General features: G+C 45.6%; 2 protein-coding genes across 8 annotated transcripts in view; one reads left to right on the top strand and one right to left on the bottom strand.

Moving 5' to 3' along the window:
• The window catches only part of DIS3L (DIS3 like exosome 3'-5' exoribonuclease), a 102,449-nt gene extending 89,469 nt beyond the window's left edge, over positions 1 to 12,980 (bottom strand). For both annotated transcript variants that reach the window (XM_085850139.1, XM_085850140.1), the window contains exon 1: positions 12,714 to 12,980. In XM_085850139.1, the coding sequence (XP_085706265.1) occupies positions 12,714 to 12,837 (124 nt within the window). In that variant the 5' untranslated portion in view covers positions 12,838 to 12,980. The remainder of the gene's footprint in view (positions 1 to 12,713) is intronic.
• A 221-nt stretch (positions 12,981 to 13,201) lies between these two features.
• Positions 13,202 to 19,211, top strand: part of ZNF532 (zinc finger protein 532) — a 98,380-nt gene continuing 92,370 nt past the window's right edge. For 5 of the 6 annotated variants that reach the window (XM_085850137.1, XM_085850133.1, XM_085850138.1 and 2 more), the window contains exon 1: positions 17,719 to 18,077. The gene's annotated coding sequence lies outside the window, so the exon portion shown is untranslated. Of the gene's footprint in view, positions 13,471 to 17,718; positions 18,078 to 19,211 lie in introns of those variants that run through there. The other variant, XM_085850136.1, reaches the window with a different exon arrangement.

Genomic DNA, 19,211 nt, shown 5'->3' with positions numbered 1-19,211 from the left:
ATTAGTTGTAGGCACGCTACGCGATCATTGACACACGTCGACATACCTTATTTGTAAGTTACTCATAAGTCGAAACACGTCGAGGTAATAGTTAGCGTCAGTGTTCCAGACTCCCTGTTTTGTTTTTTTTCTTCGGTATGACGGTGATGTTGACACTTCGATTTCTAGTGTAGTTATGATTTAAATCGTTGAGCGGCAGCCTATTAATTATATTATTTTATAACCCCACTAGAAATCGAGGTCGCAACATCACCGTCATACCGAAGAAGAAGAAAAAAAAAAAAACAGGGAGTCTGGAACACTGACGCTAACCATTACATCGACGTGTTTCGACTTATAAGTAACGTACAAGTAACGTGTGTCAACGATCACGTAATGTGCCTACAACACGTTACTCATAGGTTAGAAATAAGTTTCGGGTATGCTAAACATTACCTCGACGTGTTTTGACTTATGAGTAACTTACAAATAAGGTATGTCGACGTGTGTCAACGATCGCGTAGCATGCCTACAACTTATGGCCAGCGTTATGCGGAACATGTGAGTCATACGCTGGCATACGTCGAAAAATTTCAAGCATGGAAAATTTGTCTAACAGCTCAGCGTACTACGACGTATGCCAGCGGGTTCTTAACGTTTACAAAACTTACCCATATGTATTCGACGTGTGCCAGCGTTTTAGACAAATTTTTCATACGTCAGCATACGCTGGCTAAATCCTCAAGGTGTGACAGGGCCTTTTATTTAATAGCTTCCCCACCCTCCGCTGACCTTAAAAAGCCTGAATTTCTTCCTCAATTCCTACTGCAAAACTTGCAGCCCCCTTTCTACTTAGCATTAGCAAATACCACCCAACGCTTCACTGACAGGAATACTGAGAAGGGGGGAAAAAAGAGGTGGGGGAGAGAGAGAGAGAGAGAGAGAGGAGAGTGAGAAGGTAGAGGGGCAAAGAGAGAGGAGGGAGGGAGGGGGAGTGAGGAGGTTTAGGCGGAAAGAGAGAGGAGGGTTGGGGGAGGGAGGAGGGTTGGGGGAGCGAGGAGGGTTGGGGGAGAGAGGGGGTTGGGGGAGTGAGGAGGGTTGGGGGAGCGAGGAGTGTTAGAGGAGAGAGGGGGATTGGGAGAGTGAGGAGGGTTGGGAGAGCGAGGAGGGTTGGGAGAGCGAGGAGGGTTGGGAGAGCGAAGAGGGTTGGGGGAACGAGGAAGGTTGGGGGAGCGAGGAGGGTTGGGGGTGCGAGGAGGGTTGGGGAAGCGAGGAGGGTTGGGGGAGTGAGGAGGGTTGGGGGAGCGAGGAGGGTTGGGGGAGCGAGGAGGGTTGGGGGAGCGAGGAGGGTTGGGGGAGCGAGGAGGGTTGGGGGAGCGAGGAGGGTTGGGGGGGTGAGGGGGGTTGGGGGAGCGAGGAGGGTTGGGGGAGCGAGGAGGGTTGGGGGAGCGAGGAGGGTTGGGAGAGCGAGGAGGGTTGGGAGGGCGAGGAGGGTTGGGGGAGAAAAGGTTGGGGAACCAAAGTAGGTGTAGAGAGTGAAGAAGGGAAGGGAAGGCAGCAAGAGGTGAGGAAGGGAAGGTAGACATGCGGTGGAGCGTTCATTACGATTCATACCATCTCATCAAAATGCTTGTGCATAGAATAACAGTGAAGATGGAAACAAAATAATGTCTGAAATCCATTTTATACTGGTCATACTAGAAATACCACAAAGAGACAAATACCGCCCAGACATGCACGGATATAAATACAGGCTGGAAACAAACACCTCCCAGAGACAAATATCACCCGGACACGTCTGGAGACAAACAGCGCCTGAACATGTCTGGAGCCAAGCTGTCCAGACACAAGCACCGCTTGGACACATCCAGAGACAAACTCACATTCAGACATAAACACCACCTGGATGCGTCCAGAGACAAATACCGCCCGGAGCTAAGCTGTCAAGAGACAAACACCTCCCAGAAATAAACACTGCCCAGACACGTCCAGAGAGAGGAGAGAGATGTGTGGGAAGGTGCTGCTCTGTATTCGGCGGGGTAGAGTGAGGATGGGACAGAGAGAGAGAGAGAGAGAGGGAGAGAGAGAGGTGGGGGGAAGGGAGTTATCAGAGAGAAAATGTTATGCTTTGTGCAACACGCAACATGCACGCGCACACACACACACACACACACACACACACACACACACACACACACACACACACACACACACACACACACACACACACACACACACACACACACACACTGCTTGGCCGATATCAGCAATTCTTCAGGAATCGGCAGATTGGAGTCAGTGTGATTACGGACTGCAGTACGTACTGTATACAACCCAAAAACTTTGAGTTGTTTTCACCTTGTTTTGGGGGAATTTCAATAAACAAATTATAAAAACAACGTTGCATTCGGAATGTTTCAGGAAGATGTGCATAAACATTAATTTTATATACAGCTGCCAATCGTCATGTGATGGGTGGAAATATATTTGGCTCTGCAATTTAGAAAACACATTAATACGGCAAACGGTTCAGAAATCGGGTGTTATCACACATATTTTTTTCAAACTTATAAAGAGAAACCATATAACCTTTGTAAATCATCTACCTCTACCTTGTAGCAACTGTCGACTGTACATCCCGATCTGGATACGAACTGTACCGCTTTCGACTGTTAGGTTCTCGGCAAGTGGCTTAAGTACTCAAGTAAGCGCTCCAATTAAATGATTGATAAGGAATGGCTGGCAGGCTGTGGCTGCATACCATATAGGATCCCTTTAACTTTAAAGCCAGTCTTCAATATGCCCGCAGCATTTAAAGAAATTAAACAAATTCATTCAAATAATGACTTTATCCACAAAAGAATTGCTGTTTAATGCAGAACAATTCTGGAGCCATCGCAAAGTTTAATCGCCCGTGAAATAAACGTTGCAGATAATCTGCCACATTGCCTGCTTGTCTGTGCATGCATCATATGGTACATTGGTTCGGGGTCCGCGCAAACGTTATAACTTTATTTTAAAACATTCGTTTTTCACAAGATTTGCTTTGATTCCCTGAAGAGCACCCCGTAAAACCTCCGAAAATATAGACACAGATGCTATGGATAGGCAGTCCCTCTGGGGGACAGGGCACGAGATCTCGCAGTGAATGCATTAAATCGTATAGCTCAATGAAGCTGGTTAATTTTGGCACGTTCCTAAATTTTTTGTTCACTCAATATAATTCTCCAAACAGTAGAAAAATATAAGTTTAATGCTTCAGAAATTTCACATTTTCTTGTGTATATATGGAGGAAGGACCATAGCCTTGCTTGCTTATAGTAAATAGGTATATAGGCTGAGTTATAAGACTCGTTATTTCTTTAAATTATGAGATTTCACTCCAGATTTCGACACTTATTGATTCCAGACAATATCCGATCCTCAAAACCGAAATACTATTTCAATGATATACTTTAAGTCGTCAGTGTGAGTGGATCATGGAAAATCATATAATATAATGCATGAAATAGCTCCAAACTCCTAAGTTGATAACTACAGCACTTATAAAAGCGATGTATATAGCGATTCATAGCTCTGATGAACAGACATTCGATAATTTGAGTGATGAAAGTGGAAAAAAAAAACTATCATTAAGAAATCGTTGTGGCCTGTTCCAAGTCAAGGAATGGTTGAGCAGGCCAAAAAACATGGTGGCTTCAGACCCCAGCGAGGTTACCCAGGATATGCCTTTAGACCCCACAGAGAGTGGTGACCGAGGATACACCTGATAAAGCATATAATTAAATAAGGCCGTTAATTATCTTCAAAAGGGGTATTTTAATTAATCCAAACACCCAATTTTCAGTCATGTACTTCCTTGGAGTTTTCTTTATATGCCTGCAAAGTTTCAAGCTGCGAGGTGTCATGGTTTTGGAGTTATGGAGGTCTGTGTGTCTCTCTGTGTGTGTCTCTGTCTGTGTGTCTGTCTATGTCTATGTCTCTGTGTCTCTGTCTCTCCCCCCTTCCCCCCCCCACCCCACCCCCCCCCCCCAGTATAGATGTGACCAACATTCTGGAAACACTCCCTTTGTCAATGAAATGATTCCCACTGCTTCAAGATTGTAAAACCTTCCGCCCTACACCATTCTTCTAGCTATTGGTTGACATCGACTGTCATGGCCAAAAATATTGGCACCCTAGAACTTTTTTCAAATAATGTACCATTTCTTCCAAAAAATTGTTGAAATTAAAGAATCTTTTCGTATCCACATATGTATTTATTTTTAGTTTGCAGTAGTCCAGCAGCCAACTAGCTTAACCTGGAAGTGGAGTATATACAATGTTTTTGGGTTGATTTGGGTCACTGAGTCCATAAATAATAAGAATCCACTTGATGACACCCTGTCACCTTTGGGCATTTTTCTAATTTGCATAAAACCAAGATTCCCGCCAGTGTTCTATTGAATATACTATAATTAAGATATCTCGGCTTCTAGAAGGGATTTTAAAACAATCTAAAATGTTTTAACGGGGCTTTAAGACATTAGGAACCCAATGGAATAACTTTTATTATGATTTGACAACTCCTTCATTTGCATAAATCCAAGATGGCCGCCGTCAAACCTCTCGGGAGACCGGTTTCATGTCACCACGTTATCTAATTATTATTTTGGGCTCAGTGACCTAAATCAACCAAAAAAAATTGTATGTACTCCACTTCCAGGTTAAGCTAGTTGGCTGCTGGATGTGAATGGGACAGTCCGCGACTTTGTTGTGAACTTCAAACAGTACATCCAACATAAACTTACTTCTAGCGATGTCTATCTCGTGTTCGACAGGTACCAGGATTTCAGTAGCAAGAGTACGACCAGATGCAATAGAACAACAGAATCAAGCAGAGTACATTGACTGGCTCAATATACACCTCTACCCCCACAAAAAGTTGTCCTGACAGTGTCAGAAAATAAATCACAGCTGATGGAAATTATCTGTGAAGAACTGACCAGAGACACTACCTTCCATCGAGACAACACAATGAGCCACAAACTTGTCATCACCAGCAGTAATAACACACCTGTTGAAATAAGTTATGGGGGAGTGGTGATCCACCAGGAAGACATGTCTACATCTCACGAAAAGGCAGACTGCATCATTGTTCAACAAGCAGTAACAGTTGCGACTGAATGCCAAGTAGGCGTGTTAGTGATTGCAGATGACACCGACTTCTTCATCCTTCTGCTTCACCACTACTTTGAGCGACAGTTAACCAGTCACATGATCATGGAATCGCCGATTCATGGTAGAACCGTTATTGACATACAAGCTACTGTTAAACAACAGCAGAGCATAGTAGATGGACTGTTGTCTATGCACGCCCTATCGGGTTGTGATACATGTGCATGCTATTTCGGTAATGGTAAAGTCACGGTACTGAAAGTACTGCGAGAAGGCTACTCCTTGTCACTTTTGGGTGACATTCATGCATTGTTACCAGATATAACAAGACAGGCATCCAAGTTAGTGGCCGCATGCTATGGACACAAGGACTGTAGCAGTATGTCTGAGGCAAGGAAGAAGTCATGGGCCACAAAGGTTGGAAAGGGCACCACAGCCATACCAAAGCTGAAGTCTCTACCTCACACAACAGAAGCATTTCTAGAAAATGTTAAAACGGCACACCTGCAGGCAGCTGTGTGGAAACATGCTTTGGATCTAGACCCTCCCTCGGTAGATCCAACAGAACATGGATACGTTCGTGACGTCAGTTTCAAGACTATGTTTCCTAAATCGATACAGGAAGACGTGTCCCTTGCTCCACAAGAGATTCTGAAACTGATTCGCTGCTCTTGTGAAAGTGAAAGACCTTGCAAATCAGGAAGATGTGGATGTGTGAGCGGTAAACTACCGTGCACTGTATTTTGTGGATGTCATGCTGAGGACTGTCATAACGAACTGACTAAATGTGATGCAGCCTCTGATGCAGATGATGACGATGACAATTAGACATAAAGGTATTAATGTCAACACAGACAAATGAGAGGAACATCATGTTGATAACTGTGTACAATGTCATGTACTATAAACTCTAATATTGCAGTAGTTAAAGAAGAAGAAATGTGAACGATTTCTTTATGTGCCATGGCTTGCTCAGCATAGACACAACTAGAACATTATGACTTTGTCACTTTATTCTATATAATGGATATCTGAAATTACTTTACTTTATGACCTGGTGTCTGTCAGTTTAAATATATCTAACATATACGTCAATGACAAACCACTAATATTATATTGAAGGTGTTCAATGATATTGTCACCATTTAGATCAATAAAGCATGTCATTCAAAAGTACAGCAAAATGTTAACAGATTGACAACGGCCATATTGGAATATGTAAATGAAGCTAATATATTTAAATTGTAATATAAGATGTATTATATGGGACCTTTATTTTTTCAAAACACTAAAACAAATCATTTAAAATGTATCCAAAATTGTATCCAGAATGTGGTGACATCAAACCGGTCTCCCGAGAGGTTTGACGGCGGCAATCTTGGATTTATGCAAATGAAGGAGTTGTCAAATCATAATAAAAGTTATTCCATTGAATTCCTAATGTCTTAAAGCTCCGTTAAAACATTTTAGATTGTTTTAAAATCCCTTCTAGAAGCCGAGATATCTTAATTATAGTATATTCAATAGAACACTGGCGGGAATCTTGGTTTTATGCAAATTAGAAAAAATGCCCAACGGTGACAGGGTGTCATCAAGCGGATTGTTAATATTCATGGTCTCAGTGACCCAAATCAATCAAAAAACATTGTATATACTCCACTTCCAGGTATACCCCTAAAATCCCATTTGGCTGCCAGACTACAGTGGAACAAAACAAAAAAGCTGTAAAAAAAAAAAAAATCACTAAATCTTTGCATATTCCACACAAAAGTCCGAAAATGGCCCTGACAATATTATTGGTACCTTTTAGAAGTTGTTAGAAATAATTAGATTTCAAGCAGGTGATTCTCCTTTACTTTGGAAATGAACTCACCTGTGGTGAGTTGCAGGTGCCTGTAATATAAAAATCACTCATTCAACCAGTTTGAATCGATAAAAGGAGTCATTCTGCTGTTTTGAGTCACTGTGTGTATTGCAAAGAGCATGAAGAAAAGAAAGAAAACCAGAGAATTGTCTGAGGAGGTTAGACACAAGATTGTAGCCAAGCATGGACAATCTCAAGGCTACAAGTCCATCTCCAGAGAGCTTGATGTTCCTGTGTCCACCGTACGCAATGTTATCAGGAAGTTTAAGGGCCATGGCACTGTAGCCAACCTGCCTGGACATGGCCGCAAGAGAAAACTTGATCGAAGATTGTTGCGAAAAATTGTTTGAATGGTGGAGAAAGCACCTCGATCAACTGCCAAACAGATTCAAGCTGACCTTCAGACACGAGGTACGATTCAACTCGCACCATCCGTCACCAACTCAATGAAAGGGGATTCTCTGGTAGGAGAGCTAGTAGGAGACCCTGCTGAGAGTAAGAGAGAGAGAGAGAGAGAGACAGAGAGACAGAGAGACAGAGAGACAGAGAGACAGAGAGACAGAGAGACAGAGAGACAGAGAGACAGAGAGACAGAGAGACAGAGAGACAGAGAGACAGAGAGACAGAGAGACAGAGAGACAGAGAGACAGAGAGACAGAGAGACAGAGAGACAGAGAGACAGAGAGACAGAGAGACAGAGAGACAGAGAGACAGAGAGACAGAGACATAAGAAAGCCCGACTGGAGTTTGCCAAAACGCACCTGAACAAGCCAAAATCCTTCTGGGAGAATGTCCTGTTGGGAGATGAGACCAAATTAGAGCTTTTTGGTGAAGCACATCATCTCTGTTTACAGAAAACAAAATGAATCCTTCAAAGAAAAGAACACCTTCCCTACAGTCAAACATGGAGGAGTTTCAGTGATGTTTTGGGGTTGCTGTACTGCCTCTGGCACTGAGTGCCTTGAATGTGTGCATGGTATCATGAGGTCAGATTGCCAAGGCATTTTGGAGCGCAATGTTCAACCCAGTGTCAGAAAGCTGGATCTCTGTCGAAGGTCATAGGCCTTGCAGCAAGCCAATGACCCCAAACACACTTCAAAAAGTACCCAGGAATGGTTCGAGACAAAACGCTGGACTGTTCTGAAGTTGCCAGCAATGAGTCCAGATGTAAATCCCATTGAACACCTGTGGGGAGATCTGAAAACAGCAGTTGGGAGAAGGGACCCTTCAAATCTGGGAGAACTGGAACAGTTTGCACAAGAACAGTGGGACAAACTGTCAGTAGAGAGGTGTAGGAAGCTCATTCATGTCTATAGGAAGCGCATGACTGCAGTTATTTTGTCCAAAAGCCGTGCTACCAAATACTAAGTTGAGGGTGTCAATAATTTTGTCAATGCCATTTCTTTTTACTTACTGATTTAAAAGGATATATTAAGTTCTGAATCAAAAACAAAAGTTCTGTAATGTTAACAGTGAAATAAAGAATTGTGGAGACCAAATACTGTTGTCAATTTCAACTTATTTTTTGAGAAAATTGTGAATTATTTGAAAAAAGTGCAAGGCTGCCAATATTTTTGGTGACGACAATATCACAGTTATTTTTTTGTCGAAAATGTCAGGTCAGGTAAGGTATGGGAGCATGTGCCAGAACAGCGCGTCGCTGCGTCCACTTTCCGCGGTACTCCAGGGGCCTCCGTCTGGCCTTCCACCAGGCAGATGCCAGGCCCATCCCCATCTCCTTGAGATGCTGGTCAACCTGCTGCAACCACGAGGCACGTGGTCAGCCCATTGGCCTCCTCCACTCACGAGGCTCCCTCACTGAGAGAATCTGGTGAGCAGGATCAGCGTCAGGGATACGAGCCACATGTCCATACAGCCGCAACTGACGCTCACGGACCATGCAGGTAACAAATCTCATCCGAGTCTCTTTCAGCAACCGCTGGTTGGACACAAAATCTGACCAGCGATAGCCAAGGATTCTCCGGAGACCTGGTATGAAAGGAATTAAGTCTCCGTCTCAGATCCTTGGTCAGAGTCCAAGTCTCGCATCCATAGAGCAAGACTGGAAGCACCAAGGACCTAAAGACTCGGACTTTCGTCCTCCCGCACAGGTACCGGCAGCGCTACACCCCATGATCCAGTGAATCCATGACTCCCCAGGCCCGACCCAGACGTCTATTGACCTCTGACTCACAGCCAGCAGAGACATGAATATCACTGCCAAGGTAAGTGAATCTCTCCACGACCTCAACATCCTCACCACAAACAGGCACAGAAAGGACAGCAGCATCCAATATGTCATTGAAAGCCTGGAACTTAGTTTTGACCCAAGAAACCCGTAATCCCAGCGGCTCTGACTCCTCATTCAGCACCTCGAGGGCCCCCAAAAGGATATCTAAAGTCTCCGCAAAGATGACTGCATCATCTGCGAAATCAAGGCCCGAGATCTTGACATTCCCAAACGATGCACCGCAGCTTGATCTTTCCGACATCCTCCCTAAAAATCCAGTCCATACAAGTGCTGAAAAGTGTGGGGGCCAGTACACATCCCTGACGAACTCCAGTAACAACTGGAAATAAGTCAGAGATGGTAACACCACATCTCACAGCACTCTCAGCACCAGAATGTAGTTCAGACATCAGATCGATCAGTTTTGGTGGCACCCCACGAAGACCAAGAATCCTCCAGAGGGCATCCCGATTCACTGAATCGAACGCTTTACAGAGATCAACATAGGCTGCAAGCAGCCTCTGCCGAAGCTCTCGTCTGCGTTCGGTGAGGACACGAAGAGCAAGGATACGGTCAATCATTAACCTCTTTGGTGTAAAGCCTGACTGCTCTGGACGCTGGTGCTCAAGCAGATGGTGGCGAACCCTATCAAGAATTATCCGAGCAAAGACCTTGCCCGGCACTGAGAGCAGCGTCACCCCTCGGTAGTTGTTGCAGTCTTGGCGATCACCCTTCCCTTTCCAGAGAGGGAGAACAAGGCCCCTCTTCCAGTCAGTTGGGATGATGCCTGTGTTCCAGGCAGAGCACAAAACTGCATACAACGACACGAGTGCAGCATTTCCACCAGCGTTGAGAAGTTCAGCATGGTTGCCACAGATCCCTGGAGCTTTACCCCGTTTCAACCGGTTCACCGCAGCCCGTGTTTCCACAAGCGAAGGTGGACCACAATTGATTGGAGGGTCAGCAACAGGGATTGTAACACCATTGACGTCCAACTCGACAGCTGGTGGATCAGCCTGGTACACCGCTCAAAGTAACAGGCCCAGCGGGCCTTCACTTCAGACTCCTCTGTTAAGAGCCAACCACTCTCTGCTCTAACTGCAGTGCTCCAAGGGATGGGCGTGGATGAACGCATTGTGCGAATTCCCCTGAAAGCGGGACGAGAATCACCTGTCCACAGGTGATGCTCTAACCCCTCACAGATTCCTCGCACATAGGCCTCCTTGTCCACCCTCAGTGCACGTTCAGTTTTACGCCTCAGCTCCCTGAACAGTTCAGCTCTGCCATTCAGCCTGGCCCTGTGACTCTGGTCAATGGTATCCAGTGTCCCTTGAGAGACAAGATTCTTCTTTGCCCTGCGGTGAGTTCCAAGACATCCACCGGCAACATCAAGGACGGTGGTCTTGAAGGCGCTCCACAACTCTTCAGGACCCCCCAAAGCGCCCAGACACCCCAAATGTCCACTCAGCCTGTTCGCAAACTCCTCAGCTACTCTCTCATCCTTGAGCTTGCCAACATCCAGCCTAGGCTGGGATGGTACCATTCTCCAGGATTTCAGGTGCAGCTTTGGAGTTGCTACAACAAGCCGGTGGTCAGTATTGAGGAACTGAGCGCTCTGGTAGACCCTGCAGTTCTGGATCATCCTCCAACGACCGTCAACGAAGACATGGTCAAGCTCCTTTGCCACACCGCCAGCGTTGGAATAGCAAGTCTAGCGATGAGCTTGTGGGCGCTGAAACCATGAACCGGCCACCCTAAGTCCATGACTTCTTGCAAAGTCAAGGAACTTAGTGCTATTCTGATTCATAGTTCCTGACCCATGGGGACCAACACACGTCTCATAACCATCCCTATCAGTTTCAGTCGATGCATTGAAATCCCCCAAGACTAGAAGTGTATCTCGTCTGGGGCACTGATCAACCACAGACTCGAGCGTGGCGTAGAATGTGTCCTTCACGGTGAGGTCACTCGCCTCAGTCGGAGCATAGACAGAGACCAGGGAAATGACACCTAAGGAGTGACGAATCCTTAGTCTCATAATACGCTCGTTGACCGGTGTTACCTCCATTATCATTGGGTCAGCTTCTTGGACACAGACAGCTACAGCAACTCCTTGAGCATGGTAACCATCAGAGCGACCAGACCAATAGTAGGTGTAACCACCCACCATTATCTCGCCGCAATCTGGTCTCCGAACCTCAGAGAGAGCTGCAATACCGATGTCCAAACGCTTGAGCTCAGATGATAACAGAGACAGGTGATCATCCTCTCTTAGGGAAAGGACATTCCAGGCACCCACCCGAAGGGACCGCCTCAGGTTAACCCAAGGAGACCGCCGTCTGGTGGACGACACCTCACCTCAGCACCACTCTGATAATGTCGAAGCTCGTATAAGAACTAACACACAGAACATACAACAAGGGAAGCAGGAAACAAGAATGGTGGGAGAGGGAAGAACAAAACTGTGGGGAACAGAGACATGAGATCTATGGAAGGGAGAGGGATGGGGTGGAGTCCACATGTTAAACAAGATTTATATTATAGGGACTTTCAAGAAGGAAAGGGGGGGATTTGAAGGAGGTGGGTTTGGGGTGGATTAATGGGGGTAGAAAAGATCGTGGTTTTAGATGGGGGAAGATAAGAGATGGTGGTGAACAGCTGTTTTGAAGACCTGGAAGGAAGAGTATGCTTGGTGTTGGATTAATGGTTAGGGTGGTGGGCTTGGGATCCTCCTCGGCTGTTGAAGTAATACCAGGTGGGGTTGACTCTGCCTGTCATCATTCCGAGGTCGGCAAAATGAGTGCCAGCTTGCTGGTATCCTGTGTCGGAGTGGTGACCCGTCCAGGATTGCGCCCAATAGCCAAGGAGACTGCTTAAACAGCACCAACGCTCTGCATAGAGTATGGTCCCAATGGATGGATGGACGGAAGGAAGAGTAGCATTGAAGAGAATGTGGGAGTTTGAGTGATTATGGTCAAAATTTCCATATCATTTCCTAATCTTGGGAGAATCCCAGAAAACAGTACCTCACAACCCTTTGCTTTTCGCCACTTACTCAATATCCCGTATCTATTTTTCAAAACCTCAGAGTAAACTTTCCCCAATATCATTTGCCCCTAGTTTTACCACAACCAACTTCTTCTTACCATGACCCGATATGATGTCATTTACCCTTCCTTCAACGTCCCTAACTCCTGCTCCTCTAAAACTGCACAGAATTATGTCCGCGATGCTTCCTGCAGAATGAAGAATGCACACATTTAATCAAGTCTTATCACCAACAAAAACTATCTCTCAGATCTCATTGCTACCAATATCTGTTGCTGCAGCTTCACCACTGCCTGCACCCGCTGATTCATTCATCGAGAAGACAATTGTACAAATGTAGTGCAGCATACGCCACATTTACTGTGCTGTTTTTCCATTCAATTCCCATTCACCTCTTGCTGGTTTCAAAGCATTGTTGAGATGGAAATGCATTACCTTTCGTACAGCGTGTGCAAAGTGCGCTGTGGCACGGCACGGCCTCGCGCAAGTAATGCTCGCGCACGAGACGCCCGCCGGCCACGTTACGCACACGAATCTCCCGCTGCCTCTGCTCCAGCATCTCAAAGCACGTGGCGCTCCGTGTGACCCACAACTCAGAAAAGCAGTGTCGCACGAATCACATCCCGTACAGTGGCTGCTCCAGGAAGGTGTTGTCTGATGATGGGAGGAAAGGATTTTTAAAAGAATTGTTTCCGGGTGTTTCAACTTTGGTTTGATGTTGGTTGTGCACCTTTTTATACCACGTGATCATTAAAATTTCAAAGAGGGCCAAATAAAGGGTACATGTAAAATGAGCTCGTGGTTGCTTTGTACGTGATTTTAATTGGCCGAGGAATGTTAAATAATGAGCCTTTCAACTCGTTATTTTCTGTTTCTAGCAAGTTTAACCGAGAACCCATTACGGGGTTGTTCCGGGTTTATAATTGTGAGCGTATGCTTTGAGCGCTCCCGTTATGGCCCTTCCCTGATCGTGTTTCCTGCGAATTCGTAGCGGCAGGGAATTTCTCTTTGGCAATTCCCCATGGCCACGATCCTGGCCTTGTTCAAAGCATTCAAGGAAAATGTTACACACGAGAAGGCCAACAGGCCCATAATGCCTGCTCCACATCCACATCGAGCACACATCCTCCACGCCACCAACCGAATCCGACGCAACGTTCACTCCATGAGGAGGAGCAGCAGGGACGAAGAGGTAGGCCGACGTCACAGTTCACAGACGGTGTCAACAATCACATTTGAGGACACTGTACAGTACTGTGTTGTAATCATTTTTGGTTTGAGAGGGGTGGGGGGCAGTTTTATGAACCCAAGTGACCTATACAGTATAGGATATACGAGCACACAAACTTTCTGATCTTCAAAGAGGACGAATTGTTGGCCAATCAGAAGGTGGAATCAACCAGCGTCAGATAGCTCAGACAGCTCGGAACCTTGGCATTCAGCTTTCTACGGTCACTCGAGTGATTGTGCAATTCACCAGCGAAGGCATGAAATCCATAGCTTCCCGTTCTGGTTGCCCTGCGCCCTCAGAAAGGTGTCTTCGAGCTATCAAGCAGTCCATTGGAAATAAAAAACTCCCCGTTGCAAGGCAGGAGATGTTGCAGAGGAGGTCCAAGTTAGCTCAAGAACTGCCGTGCGATACCTTCATCAACTGGGCTACTACAGGAGAGCAGATAGAAGAAAACCTCTTCTTTGACCAGCCAACATTCAAAGAAGAAAGAAGTGGGCAGACAAGATGGCCAACAGACCCTTGGAGTTTTGGCAAACTGTAATTTTTTTTTCAGATGAGTCCCAATTTGCTCAATTTTCTGAAAGTGGACGCGTATGGGTCTGGAGACTTCCCAGTCAAGAGTTGCAACTTGCAGCCAACTGTCAAACACGGTGGTTTTTCAGTGATGGTGTGGGGAACAATCTGGAGCACTGGTCGGTCAGAACTTGTGGAGTGTGTTGGCAACATCAACACTATGCCACACATTTCTATCCTTGAGGATGGACGTCCCCCTGTCTTCTCCACTGGTCAGATGGTCAAAAACTGCACTGTTCATGGAAGATGGAGCTCCATGCCACACACCAAAAAAGACCAAAGAATGTCAGGACAGAAATCGTTTATGTTTGGGACTGTCCCACCTGGTCTGGTCTCCGTGTGAAGCAAGTGTACATATTGTGAATGGCACGTGTTCCCTTCTGTAACCGAGTTACCTGTGGGCTCTCTACTTAAAGAGATACAGCCAACGATTAATTAGATCAACTGTGTTTACTACACATACGGATGCTTGTTCACCACACTCTGTGCTATTCTGCTTACAGTCACAATCCAATGCAGCAGCTTAACCAGCACAACCTAACGTATAAGCACAAGTTTACCAAGCCAATACAGTGTCAACAACAGCTTAAGCATCGACAGAGGACAGTGGTGTCACCCAGATGGCACATCAAGCTGGAAACCATCCATAGCATGGAGGAATGATGTCTGAACCATGGCAATCAACATAACCGCAACAAACTGGATCCCTGGTGCGTACAAGCACCACCAATCACGATAGCGATCATCACCTGAAACATGCCGACTAGCGTCTGGAGGTCTATGGTGTTTCTAGGTCCGGCAATCCCCTTGAAGTCGGAGGCCATAAAGCTTCACTACAAATGGTCTGAGAAGACAAGGAAATGCAGGAGAACTCTCCGTCTGTGCGGCCGGTTAAGTCGGCAGAGCCTAACCGCCAGAGACCACATGTAGTTCCTCTACTCGATGCAAATCTCGACGACGAGCACTCGCACAAAATGTCTCCCTTCTTCTCCCAAACGTGCACTGGAAATCCAGACGCATGCTGAACCTTGTCCCCATATCATGAATAATTACAACATCCAGCCCAGGGGAAAAACAATCCCTCCACATACCAACAACACAGCAACAACAATTTACGTGCTCCCAAAAATCACCAGAACTATACCTCACCAGGCCACACTTCCCCTGTTACAGTAGGTCGTTCTCAATGGCTATATGGTTTCCACTGCGGTATTGTTCAGTATATAAAATAGACTTTAGACCTTAGGGCTTAGACCATTCTTGCATACTCACGACACTGTTGTGTTTGTGTAGTCACGTGATACAGCAGTAACCACGTGACCTGGATCGCCAGTATCTATCTATAATTCCAGCAATCTCTGTGTGTGTCTGTCTGTGTGTCTGTCTGTCTGTCTGTGTGTCTGTGACCGCTGTTTCTCGACAACCACTGGTCCGATCTAATTGAAACTTGCCAGCTATATTGCTGGGGACCTGAGTATGTGCCTTTTCAAGGTTTGATATTAATCGGACAAGTGGTTCTCGAGTTATGGCCATTTATTTACCAACCAATGACAGGACGGTGCCATGACATCACGATTGACGTCACAATTCTTTTTTTTTGCAAGTACGGCCACGCACGTACGGGCACGTACTAGTATGTAGAAATTGTGGCAATCTACGTCCTGTATGTTCGAGATTCAACAACAACAACTTAACGACAAGCCTAAAGGCCACGTTAATGGCGAACGCAGTGAACTTCATACTTAACGCGTGCACGTGAGAGAATAGGAAAACAACAACAACAACAACAACAACAACAACAACAACAACAACAACAACAACAACAACAACACGATACCCCTGGCTATTTCGAATCCATGTCATTGGATATGACCTTTTGCTTCCGGTTGTTGTTAAACGCTGTGCGATGTATAAACACGATTGGGTTTTATTTCTATCTTGTGAATATTACTTAACGCGTGCACATGAGAGAATAGGAAACAACAAAAACAACACAATACCCTGCCAATTGTGAATCCGTGTCGTTGGCTACGACCATTTTGCTTCCGTTTTTGTTTTGTTTGTGGTTTTTTTTTTGTTTCCGGTTTTTGTCATGGGGAATGATGCATGCCGGGAGATCATGACCGGAAGTGTTTATTTATTCAATTATTTTTTTCCCAAAGTTAATTTTATACTTCAGAAAGTGATTTTTTTTCATGACAGGAAGTGTTTATTTTGTATTTAACATTACCGGGAGTGATTTTGAAACTCTTTCCGGAACTTTTAATTTATTTTATTCTTGACCAGAAGTGATCGTTTATTTATTTATTTATTCAATTATCTTTTTCCCAAAGTTAATTTTAATAAAGATATCTCCCGCATCATCAAAAAATATTTTTTAATCGTGATTTACATTATTTGATCGCTGATCCCGAATCCAGGCCGAAGTAACCGGAAATTGCGTCAAAATCATCAGCTGTGCGGCACTTACATGTACCACGGTATAGTTGGCAAGTATACAGTTGTGAACAAGTTTTATGTAAAGTCAGAAGCGAATGTAAGAAGAATTCTACGTTCGCGTCTAGGCTTTGCCTATTCCATATTAATTTTTATCAATTACCAACGTTTCAAACATCCTTTGCATTCAAATCATCACGTTACGTTTGCTCGTTATCCCCACTCGCACGAACATCTCGGATGGTTGAGCGCAGACGTCACGTGTGTACAGGATGACGTTGGTCGCGACGTCGTCGAAAGGACAGGAACAAGCGAGAAAACGGTTGCCAGGGCAACCAATACGGCGGCGCGCACGGCATTGTGGGATACCTCTGAAAACCCTCCGTTCCTGTGATGCTGCAAAACAATGACCTCCATTGCAGTGAAACGTTTTTCAAGGTTCTAATTGGGGAAGCACGGACATTCATTCGGAAAAGATCGCTTGGTCGAGGCCGTTTATTCCTGAAACGTGAAACACCCTCAGACAGTACTGGACAAGAGGCACGGACAACTAAAAATAAATATCCACGTATTATCTATAAATATCCAATTATAAATATCCAATAGCCAGTGTTTGATGGACGTCGCCTTGAGGACATATACATATTACGTATGCAAAGTCGTGTATGAACGGGAAAAGAAAATGCAAAAACGGAAGATGGTGATAGGAAAGAGAAGACTTGTAAGACGAGGTAGGAGAAAAGAGAAGAGGATGATGTACAGGAGGTTAAAATAAATAATAAATAAACGATGCCGACATTTTGCGTACGTAATATGTCGATAAACCGTACGAGCATTTATTTATTTCTTTTTTTGCGATCGTTTCGTTTCGCGCTTGAAAACCACCACCAGAGAGGAACATCCTCAACAAACGAACACTCCCGCCGCCCGAGGAAGCTTCATGAAGCGCCAAACGAAGAGAAAAAAAAGGCGTCGTCTCGTTTCATTCGAAGAAAGACAAAACGGCGTCGGCCATGTATCGCCTTTCCACTTCAAAGGTGGCACAAAACCGTTTAAACACGGCCAAGCAAAGCAGACTACGTACGGGCCAGACAAACCGGTACAAATCAACTCGGACAAACGACCTGAGTATCTGTAAATAATGAATTAAACGGGGTCGAAAGAGGAGATAATATATAATTAAATAATACGTTTGTAGTGGCGCGCAAAGGACTCTGGGAAAAGGCGCTCGTCGTGAGTCACGTGATTCGGACTCGCATTGTCGGCGCTGAAAGCCTTGGCCTATCCTGTCGTTGTTTCACCTCAAAACAATCGGCTCCCCGTTGGTAACCAATGAAACGGGGAGAGGTTGGCGGCGGTTCCTGCCTCATCGCCGCAGCCGACATGTCCATACCGCCGCTCGTGTACCGGTCCTGACCGAGGCCCTCCTGCTTGCCTGGCCGACCCTCGTTCTCTCAACAACCTTGGCTTGTAGACGGCCACGGCGTGAGCACATTCTCACGGCTCATGGCCTGCTCTGTAGCTTGTCACGTCGTCAATGATATTTGATTCCCACTCAGGTTGGTCCCTGTACCCCCCCCCAACCCCCTTACCCCTCCCCCCCAACCCCCTTTCCCTCAGCCACGTTTCATCCGCGTTTTCCAACATTTCCCCCTCAATCATTTTCTCGCTTTCCTCGTTCCCTTAACAATGTCTCATCCCGGTTCGGGGAAGCACCTCCACTCTTTCTTCCCCCTCTTCGATCTTCCCCCTCCATTGAACTTGTTATCAGTATCCTTATAACCCACATTTTCCTTTTGTCATGTGACCATAAAATCAATCCCTTATGCCCCTCCCTCACCCCACATATACATATATATATATATATATATATATATATATATATATATATATATATAATTATATACCCCTTTAATGTTGATGTAACTTCATGCGTGTTCTCCCACATTTCCTACCACCACCCCTTCCTTTCCCCCACCCTCTCTCTCTCCCCTCGTACTCTTACTCATACCAACCACCCTCATTGTTTCCTGCATTGCTGTACGTATGATGTACTTGCCAGAGTGGTATGTCTAGATTGCAATGTGAGTGGGCGTGTGGCATAGGGGTCTCGGGGAAGGACCTTACAGTCTGGTTGTTTTCTTCTTTGCACAGACTGAGTCGAAACATTTTCCTCCAATGAAAATCACCGATTTGTGGTAGCCTGGTGTTGGCTCAGTGGTTAGGGTGGCGGCTCAGGATCCTAGGGTCCTGAGTTCAAGCCCCGTCGGCCGCTGAATTAGTACACCAGGGGGTTGACTCAGCCTGTCATCCTTCCGAGGTCGGCGAAATTAGTACCAGTTGCAGTGTGTGTACTGGTAGAGGGGCACTGCATCAGCGACACAGTCGCTCTTCAAGAAATGATAGCTACCCCGGCAGCTAAGCTGCCGTAGGACCACCATCGATTTGTGGTCTGTCGTGAATTTCTTCTCTTGATGGGTGTGTATAAATGTCCCATCCACACATTCAGCCCATTACCCCCCACACAGGATAGATGTTGCCTGTTGGCACGGGCACAACCGATCATACTTCATACTGCTCGGTTGATAAGAAATGTGGAAGTGGAATGAAACAAGTGGCTGACTTTTTCTTCAAATGATGTCATGAAGAAATACTTTGCCATTGGAGACAAAATCAACGCTTTCTGTTGGAAT

The sequence above is a fragment of the Eptatretus burgeri genome, chromosome 12 (assembly GCF_056783735.1).
Source record: "Eptatretus burgeri isolate ZD-2024b chromosome 12, Ebu_testis_v1, whole genome shotgun sequence".
NCBI lineage: Eukaryota > Metazoa > Chordata > Myxini > Myxiniformes > Myxinidae > Eptatretus > Eptatretus burgeri.
Note: the sequence above shows the minus strand (reverse complement) of the source record. Positions and strands in the feature narration are given on the sequence as shown.